The sequence below is a fragment of the Brassica napus genome, chromosome C6, assembly GCF_020379485.1.
Source record: "Brassica napus cultivar Da-Ae chromosome C6, Da-Ae, whole genome shotgun sequence".
NCBI classification, from domain to species: Eukaryota; Viridiplantae; Streptophyta; class Magnoliopsida; order Brassicales; family Brassicaceae; genus Brassica; species Brassica napus.
In genome coordinates this window covers 32269394-32284025 of record NC_063449.1, presented here as the reverse complement: position 1 = coordinate 32284025, position 14632 = coordinate 32269394, and the positions used below count along the sequence as shown (strand labels likewise).

Here is a 14632-nt window from a genome sequence, read left to right as displayed (position 1 = left end):
AATCAGCCTTTTCATCTTAAGTCAGCCTTGTTTATTAATTCAGCCGACACGTAGAAATAAATCAGCCGTAACGACGTATGAAGTGATTTACGGCTGACTTAATGAAAACACGGAGCCGAATTCCTACGTGGCGCCGGGTTTTTACTTACGTGGCAGCGAAAAGTAATGACATTCTTGTAAATACGATTTTTCTGATAACGTAAAAAAAGGGCACGCTTAGTATTTAAAAAATGTCAGTAGTAAAAAAAGATCTGTATGGTTCTAGTTAATTGTCCTAAAATATTGTATATTTGAGTAAATTTTCCTTATTTTTTCCTAGCTTATTGTTTACATAAAGTGTGACCAGCAGATGGGTTGACTTTTTAGTGATTTGACCAAATCAGTCAAACTCAATATACAGAAACAATACATATGTCAAAATTGGTATAGTAGGTATTTTATACAAAAATATCATGCATTTTTGCTTTTGATACTGTACATATGAAATCTGTTTAGAGATTCAAATATATATATATATATATATATACTTTCTCTAATTTATAACGACCGGTGATCTTCCATTCATGAATGAATGTCATCGCCGTTTTCTTTTACAATTCGGCTGCCTATTATATTAAGAAAACTTAAGACTCTATTAGGTTTAAAAGGCTATCTCGTAGTTTTCCTGAATCTTCTGCATTCTATTTATAATTTAAAAAAATTGAATTTAAAAAATGGTACAAGTATATTATATCATTTGGTAGTTTTGCATTTAGTTCCAAAAAATAAGTTTCTTGTTTATATTTTGATAAATTACAAAAAAATAAACAGTAAAGTAAAGGTAGAGCATACACATAACGTACAGCTTTGCTGACAGAAAACGTTATTAGAAACAAAAATGCATCTAGAATTTGTAACATATAAAATCAATAAAATAGATATTCCATACCCAATTAATATAAACAAAAAAATAGAAGTAGCAGTGGGAAGTCAACGTCATGTTACAAGTATATTCATCGGACGGCAGTGATCTCCTCCCCATACCCTCGGAAGTACAATGTGACAAAATACCACAAAACAAATACTACAATCTATAAAATTGCTGAAACAACACAATTACTTTTCGACTGTGACTATAAAACAAAGATAACGTTTCAATGTAACACCAAAAACGTTACAAATGAAAGACAGTTTCGTGATAATTTTACTCTATTTTCTTATTTTGAATTGTATTTTCGGATGAATAAAATAAAATAATTTAATTATAAAAAGTATTTCTTATACTAAAAAATAAAAAAATGGAAACATACGGAAGAGCAAAAACCATTATTTTCATGGCGTAAGAGAGAGAAGAGGAAGAAGAAAGTTCGAAACAAATCACACGGAACCAGACCAGAGCTCCCTCCTCTCCTCTCTGCTACCGTTACCTTCTCCAGCCTTCATTTTCATTAGTGTTTCCTCTCTCTCTCTCTCTCTCTCTCTCTCTTTGTCACGGCTCCAACTCCTAAAACTCTTAAAGCTTTCGGTGGGTTTTCGTCTTTCCGCGATCTGATTCCGAAAGTCTTTCACTTTCGGGAGAAAGAGATCAGATGGAGGAGGGAAGCGTGTTCAGATCGGTACTAGCGATTCTTCAGTGGTGGGGCTTCAACGTTACCGTCATCATCACGAACAAATGGATCTTCCAGGTGTCATCACTTTATTGATCCGATCTCTCTGTCTTGTGAATGTAAAGTTTACAACTTTTTTGGAAATTTATGCAGAAACTGGATTTTAAGTTCCCACTATCGGTTTCGTGTGTTCACTTCATATGCTCATCGATTGGAGCGTACATTGTGATCAAAGTCTTGAAGCTTAAACCTTTGATCGTGGTTGAGCCGGAGGATCGATGGAGGAGGATCTTCCCTATGTCTTTCGTGTTCTGTATCAACATAGTGCTGGGGAATGTCAGCCTTAGATACATTCCTGTTTCTTTCATGCAGACTATTAAGTCCTTCACTCCAGCTACTACAGGTTAGGGGTTTCAGATGTGATCTTTCTCTTTGTCTTATGTTCTTGGATCTCAAGAGAGTCTCTGATTGTTTTTTTATATGTGTTGGAGCAGTTGTGTTACAGTGGCTGGTGTGGAGAAAGTACTTTGAGTGGCGTATTTGGGCGTCTCTTGTCCCCGTTGTTGGAGGGATTCTTCTTACTTCGGTTACAGAGCTTAGCTTTAACATGTTTGGGTTCTGTGCTGCTCTGTTTGGGTGTTTAGCTACTTCCACTAAGACCATTCTTGCTGAGTCTCTTCTTCATGGTTACAAATTTGACAGGTTAGTGCTCTTTTTTGGTGTGTCTCCTCATGTGTTTCTTTCTATGATCAATGACTGTCTCTAGTTGTGTCTTCATTTGATGAGATGCCATCTTAGTCTTAGTCATAATTGAAAATGTGATTGATGTATCTCTCTTTCCGGTTAAAGAGTCAATCAGATGAGCTTTTTGAGAAGTTAACCAATGAATTGATTGTTCTCTCTTCTTTCTTTTAATGTTAGCATAAACACAGTATACTACATGGCGCCTTTGGCCACCATGATCCTCGGGATACCTGCACTACTACTGGAAGGCAACGGGATTATGAGTTGGTTTGAATCACACCCGTCTCCCTGGTCAGCACTCATCATTATCTTCAGTTCTGGTGTGCTAGCCTTTTGTCTCAACTTCTCCATCTTCTATGTCATTCACTCCACGACTGCAGTCACATTCAATGTAGCTGGAAACCTTAAGGTGACCAAAACAAATCTTTAACTCCATAACCCACTATCGTATATGAATGCATGGTTCATGGTACTTTTGGCAGGTTGCGGTGGCTGTATTGGTGTCTTGGTTGATATTCCGTAACCCGATATCGTATATGAATGCTGTTGGATGTGGGATCACGCTTGTGGGATGCACATTCTATGGATACGTGAGGCATATGCTTTCACAGCAAACGCCTGGAACTCCGAGGACTCCTCGCACACCAAGAAACAAGATGGAGTTGCTTCCTCTTGTTAATAACGATAAACTCGAAGGCAAAGTCTGATCTCTGCCCGAGATAGAACTTTAATAGAGAAATAACATTTTGTCTTGTCTTATTTTGGGATGGTAGAAAGAGATAATGGTTCTTCTTATTTTTTATATCTCTATGATATGTAGAATCTATAGTTTATCTAATACAATTTTCATTAAACCTCTAAGGAGAAAAGTACAAAAACACTTTGATGAATGAAGAAATCATGCACTAAGATTAGAGAGATTGATCTTTAATTTCTGCTAATTTATTTCTGAGCAAACGTGTTTTAATCTCTCCTTGAAGTGTGTAACCTTTCCCTTGACCTGAACTCAAGGAGAAATGGAGAGAAAGCAATCATACTCAGAAACTATGGTGAGAACCAGTTAGTATTTGACTTTCTAGAGGAAAATTTTTAAGAAGAGGCAAACACTATTTTTTATTGATTTTAAATCTTATGACAAAGATATCGATGTATCGATGTAGAACAAGACTATTTTTGTTTTACTAAACAACAGCATCTGCCAAACATTGGGGCATTCACAAGGCACAATAGAAAAGTTGGATCTTCGTCACGCATTGTGCACGCGTTCTTGCAGTCGTCCATTTTCTTACAAGGGCCAGAGGGTGGGAATCTATAGTGACATTTAGCTGAAAAGTTTATATAAAATAAATAATCTGAATCAGCTCATTTTATTCTATCATTCAGTTATACAGAACTAGAGTAAGACAGTATATATTACCAGTTGATTGAGCAAATAGAAGAACAAAAGCTAGGATCAAAGAAGCAAGTTGAATCTTCTGTGCTGACATTGCTTTCTTTGTATCACTTTTCTTTTGTGAAGATGTTTTTTTTGGGTTTAAGATCAAATGACCATCTCCCTTTAAATACTTGCTTAAATTTGTATATACGTTACTTATTAATTAGTTTGTTAACAAAGATATATTGTTTCAGAATACAGATACAATAATTGTGTAAATCTTGCATTAATTATATAATATTCTCTGGAGAGAAGAAGTGAACATCCATTCCTAACATAATTTATTAACAAAGAAATAATATATTTACATATATCTTCAGAATCTAATTGCAATAATGTGTGTAAATCTTGCATTAATAATATTCTCAGCAAAAACAAATTGCAAACTTAGAGTTCTGGTCAAATTAAAAATCGGTAGGATATGATTTTGTGGGATATAATACCAAAATTAAACCATTCTATTCATTACTTACTAAACAAGCATAACATTAATTACAAGTTTTGGTCAATTCATGATCCTTGTCCAAATTAATCTGTTGCACCAACCAAACTTGTACATCTGAAGGGTAAACATGAACCTCACTCAGGCCCGGCCCTGAACTAAAACTCATAAAGCCAGGGCTTTAGGCACCAAATTATATATTTTATAGGGGCACCAAATCTCGCTACATCCCTTTTAGTGTAGTGGCTTGTGCGTAGTCTTCCTTCACATGTAGGTGTTGTGTTTGAAGCCCTTCTTATAATCGTTTTTTTTTGGTGATAATAATGGTAATAATGAAAAGATTTGATCATTACAGATTTTGGTTATCCTTCCTAAAAACTTTTGTTTCCTTTATCTACGGAATATAGTAAATGATATTAACTTACAAATTAAACAAAAGACAAACTATTAATTTTATTTCCTTTTTGCTAATAATAATAACTAAAAGATTGGATCATAAATATTTTGAATATATTTTCTAACAAATTTACGTTCCTTTTATATATGTATTAAAATGCATGATATAAAATTATAAATTTACAAAAGTAAACAACAACTAAATCTTCGTTTTTCATTCTTCTCTATCTTCTACAAGTTTCTAACTTAAAAAAACTCAAAAATATGAAACTAGCTTATGGTGATAAAAACTATTTAAAAAAAAATTACAAACTAAAATTGATGTCGTTATATCTCATATATGTTGTATTTTTATTTTCCATAATATATTTATATATATATATATATTTTATTCTTTTTTTTTGACATCATATATTTTATTCTTTTATTGTAGGATTGTTAATGTTTTGTGTCTTATGATAAAAAAATTAGAATGTTTATAAATAATTTTAAAATGATTTAGAGTAAAAAAAAAATTTAGAGTAAAAAAAATTTAGTTAGGGGCATCGTTTATTTGATGTCTTTAAGCGCCATATTAGTCCGGACCGGCACTGATCTCACTGTTCCTTATTGCATTGGCAGTAATAAGACGATACCATCAAAGGTGCAGAATCTGGTAGGCGGCTAGGGCTTATTGCTTGCCAACGGAATCTATTTAGCCAAATACATTGTGACAAGAGTACATATGGAAAAGTAGGATGACTTAGTAGTGAATTCAGAAGGAAAATTTTTTCATAGGAACTGTATGATGTAATGGTCAAAAATATTGGAGATACAAAGCTCGAAAACAGAGTTGAGCCAAGAAATTAAAAAAAAAAACTCCTCTTAGCTGAAGAGAATGATCTGTTTTCATGAGGCAGAATTGGTTCAGCAAGTCTATCACATTATGAACCAAGATGAAGAGCAGGATCAACAGGAGTGACAAAATTCAAGCAGAACTATTATGTAAGAATAGAGACAGAACTGATGCAGAAAAATGAATCAGAGGATCGTTTGCAATCACAATCTGGATTTTTTTTGTTGTGTGGTTTATGTTCATCAACATAGAGTGGTGACTCTATTATATCGTGGACATGTCATTTGATTTCAGACCCTTCAATTAGTGCACAACCAGAAACTGCATTTTTTTTTGTGATTGCAGATGGAACAGGATGGTTCTGTTTTAGTGTTTGATTTGTCTCTTTGATCTCTCAGATTCCAATGGTCTCACTGTCACTGAAGCATTCTTCAGCTGAGTTTTTTTTTTTTTTTTTTTTTTTTTTTATCAGTGAATGAACATGTTATGTCATTGTGCTTCTGAAAAAGGAGAGTCTTGTGGTTCTGTACAGTGTTAAAAAGCATGAGAATTGTCAAAGCAAGTCATGTTATTCATGGGACCTGCAACAGCTCCTTTGTGGTGATGACAGGTTCACCGTGAAGCATAAATGGAGATATAAGCAAGCAACCACATTTTGTTTCAGATTGGCTTTTGTGTTTCTCATCTGTTGTGAAGTGGCTGTGGTTTTTTTTGACATATTCAGTTGAGTATCATGCACAGCTTCAGGTGCATAACACTGTAGTAAGATCTTTGGCTGCATTGGAGGGGACATTTGTGTGCAGTTTTGAGCTACCAAGGAACATACAAAATAGCAAGAAAATACAGAGACGCAGACATTTTTCTAGATACTAATGGTAATGGACGTAGTCTATTGCTGGAAGGAAGCAACAAAGCTGGTGTTACAAATACAAGCTCCAGGACACTAGTTTGCACAGCATAACATAATGCAGTGAGAATTTACAGATACTTGTTGGAATTACTGGCTAAGAACAATAGAATAAGAGTTAAATACATGTGCAGGTGAAGTCATTGCGTCTCCACCGGTGTGTCTTCTTCATTGGAGTTATTTTACTCTATTGTACTAATCATATGAGGCCATCTTAGTCTTAACTGAAAAGGTGATTGATGTATATCTATTTCCGGTTACGAATCAAACACAATATAATTTTACGGTTTGATAGGACTAGAAGAGCACATGTTTGATTGATCTTTAATTTATAATCTATGTAATCAGCCAAGAAGTGCATTGGAGAGTTTACAAGATTTGAACATACTGGCGGAATTTTGAAGAGGTTGAAATCGAAATAAAGCTTAGGCGGGGCCCATTACAAGAACACCGTAGAAGTAAAAAAATAAAAAAAGGCAGCCATGTTAAGGCAGAACACTTGTTTTTTAGGATTACGATGAATCAGAAGACGTAAGTTAATATGATATAAATGTATGTATTAATAATTTTACATGTCCGACATAATATAATAATATGATATGATGAATATGTCTATTATATAACTAATCTTTTATTATTATTATTATATTAAGTTTGTTTAAAACATTTCTTATGTTATTTTCTGTTTTTATTTAATCATTAATTAAGAACTGCAAGGTAAATACATAATAAAATATATAGTAGGGGAATTGCCACTAATACCACTTTCCTAATACCACTTTTCAACTTTACACTTTTCAAATTTACCTTTAAAATTTTAATGGGTAAAGTACCATTATACCCTTATTTAATCAAACATAAACCTAGTGTCTTTCTTCCACGATTTCTTCAATCTCAGATCCACTAATAACAATCTATCAAATTCTCTTCGGTGATCAAATCCGGCGAGATTCGATGATTCTGAGGAGTTTTCCGGCGAGATTTGACGACACCGGCGAGTTCTCCGGCGAGATTTGAAGACGCCGACGAATTCTCCGACGAGATTTGATGACGCTGACGTTCGGTGAGATTTGACGAAGACTTCAACCTCAAACGAACAGAACAAAACGACTTCTTACCACTAACACGTAACAAAGGTGAGAGGATAATATATGGTGATTTTCGTCACTTTCTGTAATTTTTCTCATAATCGATCAGTTTCTGGGAAAGAAGACGAAGCTTTTCTCATGAGGTTTTAAAAATTTCAAATTTATAAAACCTTATAAATATTTATCGATGAGGAACATAGTGTTATGTTTTATCGTTTTTTGATATATCTTGTTGATTCTTCAAACTTTAAGTAATTTTGTGCTGAATATATTTTTACTCCTACTAACTTATATTTCTTTCTTCTCTAGATCTTTGTCCTGCGATAAAATTGGGAGTTGCTCCAAATGAAATCACCGGTGAACTTGGGAGTTGCTCCACGACAATGTCATTGTCCAAATCGACAAGGCTAATAGGCAGTCGTTCTATCAAAACAACGAGACTGTACCACACGGATTCACACATACTTCAGAGGATATCGAGGATGGTGAAGTTATCGGTATCATCACTTTGGAAGATGTGTTTGAAGAGCTTTTGCAGGAAGAGATTGTGGATGAAACTGATGAATATGTTGACGTTCATAAAAGGTTATCCTCTTTAATACATTTATGTAAAGATGTTTCAGCTGACTGACAAAAAAAAGTCTCCCTAGTATTTGCAGGATTCGAGTAGCAGCAGCAGCAGCTGCCTCATCAATAGCTCGAGCTCCTTCAAGCAGGAGATTGATTGCACAAAAAGGAGCTGTGAGTTAATTGCAAACAAAGAATGATTTGTTCTTATGTTGGAGAAAGTTCAAGATTTTCTTAGAGATAAGTTGTGTAACTTTGATTCGCAGGGAGGAGGACAAAATAGGCAAGCGCAGACGGTAAAAGGTTCTATTACAGAGCCTGTTGAGGGGAAGCAACCAATGTAATGGATGTTGTGTCGTTGCTTGAAGGGCTAAAACTCTTGTTTGCGTTATAAGAAAGGAACATAGAATAAAGTAAAGATCCAAGTCTTGACCACGTTCTGTTCAATTGGAAAATTCATCATATAAGAGATGGTTTGTCCCCCAGTTTTTTGTCTACAAATGCGTACAATTTGTAATATACTCCAGTACTTATATTCTTTTATACGTGTCATGAAGTTATCACAGTGTGCTCTTATAAAATTTATAAATGGTTCATAAATGGTTTTATAAACCTTTATAAATAGTTATATAAATATTTATATTTTTTTTTATAAACCTTTACATTTTTTTTATAAACCCTTTATAAACTCTTCAAAACCCATTAAAACCTTTTATAACCCCTTACAAATCTTATATAAGCTTTTATAAACTTATTGAAACCCTTTATAAACTTTATAAACCCTTATAAATTCTATATAAAATCTTTATAAACACATGTAAGTGATTTTGTAAAACCTTTATAAATATTTATAAACCATTATAAACATTTTAAACATTTTGTGATGACTAACTTATGGGAGCTACAAAGCAGTTTCAATATGTTCTTACTGTGAGATCAGAGGTTAGATTTGTACCCGAACCTCTTCTTTGGAGATGAAGTGTTTAAATCCTTTTAGGAGTTATGATAGTTAGAGGTGATCTTGAAGTAGAATGTGGATGGAGGAAATTAGCTAATATACAAGAAGAGATTATAGCTGTTTGCAAAGTTACTAGTGTACGTGATTTTGGCGACTAAGGTTATTTGAATTGCTTGTCAATGGTCTTCCGGCTCGAGCTGAGATCACATATGCTGCAAATGGCAGAAGGTCAAAAAAATTTCACTGAAAGTAACATGATCCTGCTAAACATTTCTTTGTCTAACTATGGAGTTTGAATATTTTTGCAGGGTGAGTTGTGTGATGTTGAACAAAGGCAAGCATATAGTTGAAGTTGTTTCAAAGTTGTTTATAAATCATTTGTAAGAGTTATAAATTATTTATAATGGTTTATATATCATCTATAAAATGTATACATATTATTTATAATGGTTTATAAATTATTTATAAGGATTTATATATAATTTATAAAGATTTACTTATAAATTTTATAAGAATTTATAAATGATCTATAAACAAACTCTTCTAACTGATTTATAATCACTTCTAAATTGATTTCTAAACTCTTATAAATTGGGTTATGAAGATTATTAAATTCTTATAATCTTTTGAATAACTCTTATAAATAGATTTATAAACCTTGTAAATTAATTATAAACACTTATAAATAAATGTATTAACTCTTATAAATAGCTTATAAATAGTTTTATAAACCCTTTTAAATAGTTTTATAAACCTTATAAAACCCTTATAAATTATTTTACAAACTCTTATAAATTGTTTTTATAAGTCTTTATAAATTATTATAGACTCTTATAAATGATTTAAGAGACTTTCTAATTGATTATTAAACCTATAAACCTTATAAATTTTATAAGACTTTATAAACCTTAATATTTTTTTGTTTATGAACTGATGAGCTCTTGAAAATAGTTATTAATAGTTTAAACCGATTTAAAAGCCTTTCTATATTAGTTATAGACCTTTATAAATTCATTTTTATAGATTTATAAATCTTTATAAATTTTAAATACGCATTTATATATCCTAAACTCAATTGATTTTACAAGAGGTAACAAAAACCAGTTTTAATAAGGTGTTATAAAGCTACTAAGATATAAATTTTGAAATAAACCATTTTGCTTTGATTTTATAAGAGCTTATAAACTTTCTAAATTAAAGCAAAACCATAAATCCAACTCATAATATTCAGAATACTCAGAATTCTACAACACAAAGTTTACCAAACACGCATAAAACATACTCAGATAGTTGTTCAAACATAAATATAAGAAAGTGATAAAGTTTTTGTTGATTCCCACATTAGTACTCATTGCAATTCCGAGAAGATATCAACCGCCAACTTTTCTCGGATGATTGCAATTTTTTCTTCACTCAGCTTTGTCAAATCCCCTATACGCATTGCATGGCACTCTATCAACTTCAATGCATAAACTCCACTGTCTTCTATTTTAAGAACCTGAAACAAAAATTTGTCAGTAATATATTAGTCTTAAGAACATAGCCGATAAATTATAATATAAGTTATTTGATCTATGATACAAATCTAACATGAACATTTATAAGCAGTTATAAAGATGTTACCTGTGGAAAACCTTCAGATACAATTTTTATTGAGAACTTGCTTGTATCCATGCTGACATCTTTGAAGAAATTGCGAATCATGAATGGTAGAGCCATCGCATATGCATTTACATAAGGTACCAAACTCGCATCTTTGAACTTCAATGCTGCACAATTGAATGATGTGGTACTTCTCTTCTCCAAGTTGACTACAACTCCAAGCCAATACTTTTCTTCTACTGCAATAGCCGAATAGAGAAAATTGATATTTTTCTCTATGTTGTACTTGTCAAAACCTGTTCCAAATTGGAAACTTTTCTTGTCATCTAAAAACTCATCATAAAGCTCATCTATTTCTTCAAGAAACTTCACTCCAACAACGAAGGCAGTTTTGTTCAGAAACAAATCTGGATTGTTTATCTGTTTCAGTTTCAGCAACTCCAAACCTGCTTCAATATGCTGGGACAAAATAACAAATATTCAGAAAAGCGATCATATAGTTTTATAAAGAAGATTAATATAAATTTATAAGGGATTATAAAGAATTTTTGTTCAAATATAGCCTAACCGTTTTTGAAAGCTTTTTTTCCCGGTGTTTCAATATCTGAGAACTACTTTGCGGTTACTATCTCTTGATTGATTCTCAGTTTCCTACATTGTACACTCATACTTATTATGTAGGTATCCAGTTTCACCTCATGAAATATATAGTTTTTTATAAAATAAAAACTTACTTTTTTTGTTTGACATTTTCCATTCTCTCATCTTTTCTTTTCTTGTTTTATCAACTGGCTCAAAAGGATGGAGAATCGGATGTTTCTTCCTTGCTCCTGCAAACGGTGGCTGTGTATGAATGGATGGTATTTGACCTCTTTCACTTCTTCTTAGTGGAACATTATCTGTATCAGTTTTAATCTTCTTTTGAAGTGGAGGCTCAATATCTTCGTTTACCTACAGACAAAAAAAAATTAGTTTTTGCAAATGGTTATTATGTCTATAAAATAAATCAATATTCATAAAGTTTGGAAAACAAACCTGGCTGTCTTGTTGTACCAATCTCTTTTTAATTTTCATTAGAGGTTGAAAATCAGAAATCTCACAAACATCTCTCATAAGAACCTGATTCATGCAAATTGTTTAAGAGGCCTTTATCGATCATGAAATATTTTATAAAGCTTTATAAAATACCTCATATGTACCCTTTCCACTACGACTTTCTTGGGAAAGGAGATCAAACTTAGGCGACGTAAATGTTGGAGTAGGCGATGTAACCTGCAAACAAAATATTTGAAAATTAGATGTTTATGATATATACATTAAACTTTACAAGGCCTTATAAAACTATACTAATTTTGTACCCTTGTATCAAAGTTTGGAGTATTGAATGTTGGAGTAGACGACGTAACCTACAAAAGAGAACTCTTTTTTTTCCTAATATTTCTGCTACCTTCTCGACATAATCAATCTTTGAGTGATGGATTATCGCTTTGGAATTATCTGGTGGTTCTCCAGCTTCATAAACCCTCATAGGCAATCTCAATGTTGTGCAAAACTCGTTTCTATCCAACTGCAATACAAGACAACACTTCTTGAGTTCACACATCTTATAATTACTTGAAACCCAAATTTATAAGGGCTTATAATGTTTCAAAACAAAACTCAATGTTCACTATCGATACTCTTTCTCTTAGATCTAACTAGGGACATAATCCTCAGCCAATCTTATTCTATTTTCTTATAACAGAAATAAAAAATTCAACAAATGACTTGAAACAAACAAAAAGATACACAAATTTAGGAAATTACTTGTAGAGAATCATGAAGAGGAGATTCGTGAATAAGAGAATCGCTAAGAGGAGAATCGTGAAGAGAAGACGACATTTTTGAGATGAGATTTTTGAATCGGGATTGTTATTGTCGCGATTCGTCGTCACCAGTTGCTTTTTCCAGAGAGATGTTGTGACTCGTGAAGGAGAATACCTTTTCTCTTCTTCGTCGTGAGTTTCGCCGTCGTGACTATCGTCGTCCGCCGTGAGTATCGCCGTCCGTCGTGGAGATTCGTCGGGGGGGAACCAAAACCTTATCTCTTTCCCTTTCTCTGATTTAGTTAGGGGGTACTTAGGTCATTTACCCATTAATGAATAAGGCATTTATGAAAAAGTCCCTTTAGTTGTGGTATAGTTGAAAAGTGGTATCCAATAAAGTGTAAAAGTAAAATTTCCCCTATATAGGGGGAATTGCCACTAATACCACTTTCCTAATACCACTTTTCAACTTGATCAAGGTGGTGGTTATCGTAAAGATCGCCGCCAGCGAGGTAAAGATCACGATCTTGAGGGTAAGGAGCGTATTGGAGAAAAGTAGGCTGCTGCTGAGTGGTGGTTGCTGTCTCGAAGCACTGAGTGAATGGAACGGCGTCGTTCCAGTCCCAGGTTCCAAACGCCGGTACGTGTCCCCTCCTGCAGTACTCTCCTCCTCCGTATTCCTGATTGAAGAACAAAAAAGGAAGTTAAAACATTGAATATCCAAAATAAGTAGAAGGAGGAAGAGAAAGGAGCTTACGTAGTCCATGGTTGTTGTTGTGAATGAGTTTGATGATGTTTGATCTCTGCTTTAAAGTAAGCGAAAGAGAGAGATTGGGGTTTATTTAATGACCAGATGGGTATACTCAACACTGAGCCAAAGTTGTCTTAAAGTCTACTTGTAGGGGTGGTTAGTGAGAGAGAGAGTAGAGACACTGTGTGTGTCTGAGTAGAGAGAGAGTGTGTCTCTTGAAAATTATCAGTAGTAAGTGAAAAATATATTTAAAAAAAGTTGGCTTTAGCCTTTATTAGCTAACTCTTCTTTTTTTGAGCAACAGCTACCTCTTCTTCTATTTTACCTTTTTAACAAAATTCTACTGTATTTTTTTGGTTTTTTCGTCTCATTTATACAGTTTTCTGTACTCTGTCTTTACTTTTGATTTTTAAATGTTTTATCCTTCTTTATAGAAAAAAAGTTTTGTTGGCTGTAGACTTTGTGTTTACATGGGGTTAAAGGAAAATGAAAAGACATTTATTTCCATGGTTGACAAACAAAAAAGACTTTAACGTTACTTCACTATAAAACTTATTTATAGCGGAAGTTATTTATTAGATTGACCATGTTTTATGGTCTCTAAAGCTGACTTATGCATTTAATTATATCAATTCTTTACTCTTTTTTTAAGGTCCGATTCTTTACAAATATTGCTATTCTGTACTGGGGGCAAAAACTACTCCGAAAAAATACATTTAGTGGAGCAGATAACATTGATGATCTTTTATCAGAATATCCAATTCGAAAATGAAATTTTGTTAGAAAAAGTGAAGATTTTAGAGACAGAAAAGTTAATAAAGGAGCTTTAGGAAGAAGGGGCCACATGCAACATTACCTCTGTTATGTAGCATTGCGCTATGTGCAGTGTGCAAACAACATTGCCACGACTCCAAGCAATCCCATTTATTATTGGGAAATTGCAACCAGTAACCATAAAAAAAAACAAATTTCACTACCTAACTAAAAACATCCCCTCTCTTCTACTTTCTCTTCCTATCTCTCTCTACTCTCTTTCTAAAAATCTAATTTCCCTTTTTTTTTGGCTATTTAGCAAATAAGCCCTTTTATTATTTATTTATTTTTTTTTTTGATAACTCTGGTATCTAGGCAACCACATTCTCAACTATCTCTCCGAAAGGGGTCCAGCGCCCCAACAAAAGGGATGTTAAATCCGTTGTGGCCAAGATTCGAATCCGGGTGGCGGACAGTACAGATGTACCTTCTTTACCACCAAGCTACGAGCGCTTGGTTCCCATTTATTATCTTTTGTCAATTTCTCTCCCTTTTTGCTTATAAAATTCCATCTTTTCAATGAATATGTCTCTAGTTTTTAAATATCTCATCAGTAGTTTTATTTGAGAAAGGACATGTGGGGTTAGGTTAAAATTATTGAAGATGTACATTCCAGCATAATTCAATTTCAACTGCACATTGCAGCCTTTGAACTTGGAAAAGCAGTTTAAAACATATACCAACGGAATGGAATTCCATTGAT

At 33.2% G+C, this 14632-nt stretch overlaps 1 protein-coding gene and 3 long non-coding RNA genes across 5 annotated transcripts; 2 read left to right on the top strand and 2 right to left on the bottom strand.

Annotated features, from left to right (window-relative positions):
- Window positions 1–1273: 1273 nt before the first annotated feature.
- On the top strand, window positions 1274–3191 carry LOC106372085 (UDP-galactose transporter 1). The gene is made up of 5 exons (XM_013812214.2): window positions 1274–1664; window positions 1740–1989; window positions 2081–2288; window positions 2508–2739; window positions 2813–3191. The coding sequence occupies exons 1-5, from the start codon at window positions 1569–1571 to the stop codon at window positions 3035–3037; spliced, it is 1011 nt and encodes a 336-aa protein (XP_013667668.1). The 5' UTR covers window positions 1274–1568; the 3' UTR covers window positions 3038–3191.
- A 233-nt stretch (window positions 3192–3424) lies between these two features.
- On the bottom strand, window positions 3425–4394 carry LOC125589026. Its single transcript, XR_007325222.1, has 2 exons — window positions 3748–4394; window positions 3425–3655 (listed from the first exon to the last, which is right to left on the bottom strand). It is a non-coding gene; the product is annotated as an uncharacterized LOC125589026 (long non-coding RNA).
- A 2835-nt stretch (window positions 4395–7229) lies between these two features.
- LOC106438116 lies at window positions 7230–8552 on the top strand. Its single transcript, XR_001287380.3, has 4 exons — window positions 7230–7481; window positions 7743–8018; window positions 8093–8174; window positions 8267–8552. It is a non-coding gene; the product is annotated as an uncharacterized LOC106438116 (long non-coding RNA).
- A 239-nt stretch (window positions 8553–8791) lies between these two features.
- On the bottom strand, window positions 8792–12762 carry LOC125589262. Of its 2 annotated transcripts, XR_007325438.1 has the most exons (4): window positions 11749–12762; window positions 11596–11679; window positions 11129–11511; window positions 8792–11019 (listed from the first exon to the last, which is right to left on the bottom strand). It is a non-coding gene; the product is annotated as an uncharacterized LOC125589262 (long non-coding RNA). The 2 variants fall into 2 exon arrangements; XR_007325437.1 differs by having other exon boundaries at window positions 8792–11511.
- Between the last annotated feature and the right edge of the window lie 1870 nt (window positions 12763–14632).

Excerpts from the sequence above, each read along its gene's own strand:
- LOC106372085 (XM_013812214.2), top strand. The coding sequence starts at position 1,569 with ATGGAGGAGGGAAGCGTGTTCAGATCGGTACTAGCGATTCTTCAGTGG. Across the intron at positions 1,990-2,080 it reads CTTCACTCCAGCTACTACAG|TTGTGTTACAGTGGCTGGTG; the intron begins GTTAGGGGTTTC and ends GTGTTGGAGCAG. Across the intron at positions 2,289-2,507 it reads CATGGTTACAAATTTGACAG|CATAAACACAGTATACTACA; the intron begins GTTAGTGCTCTT and ends TTTTAATGTTAG.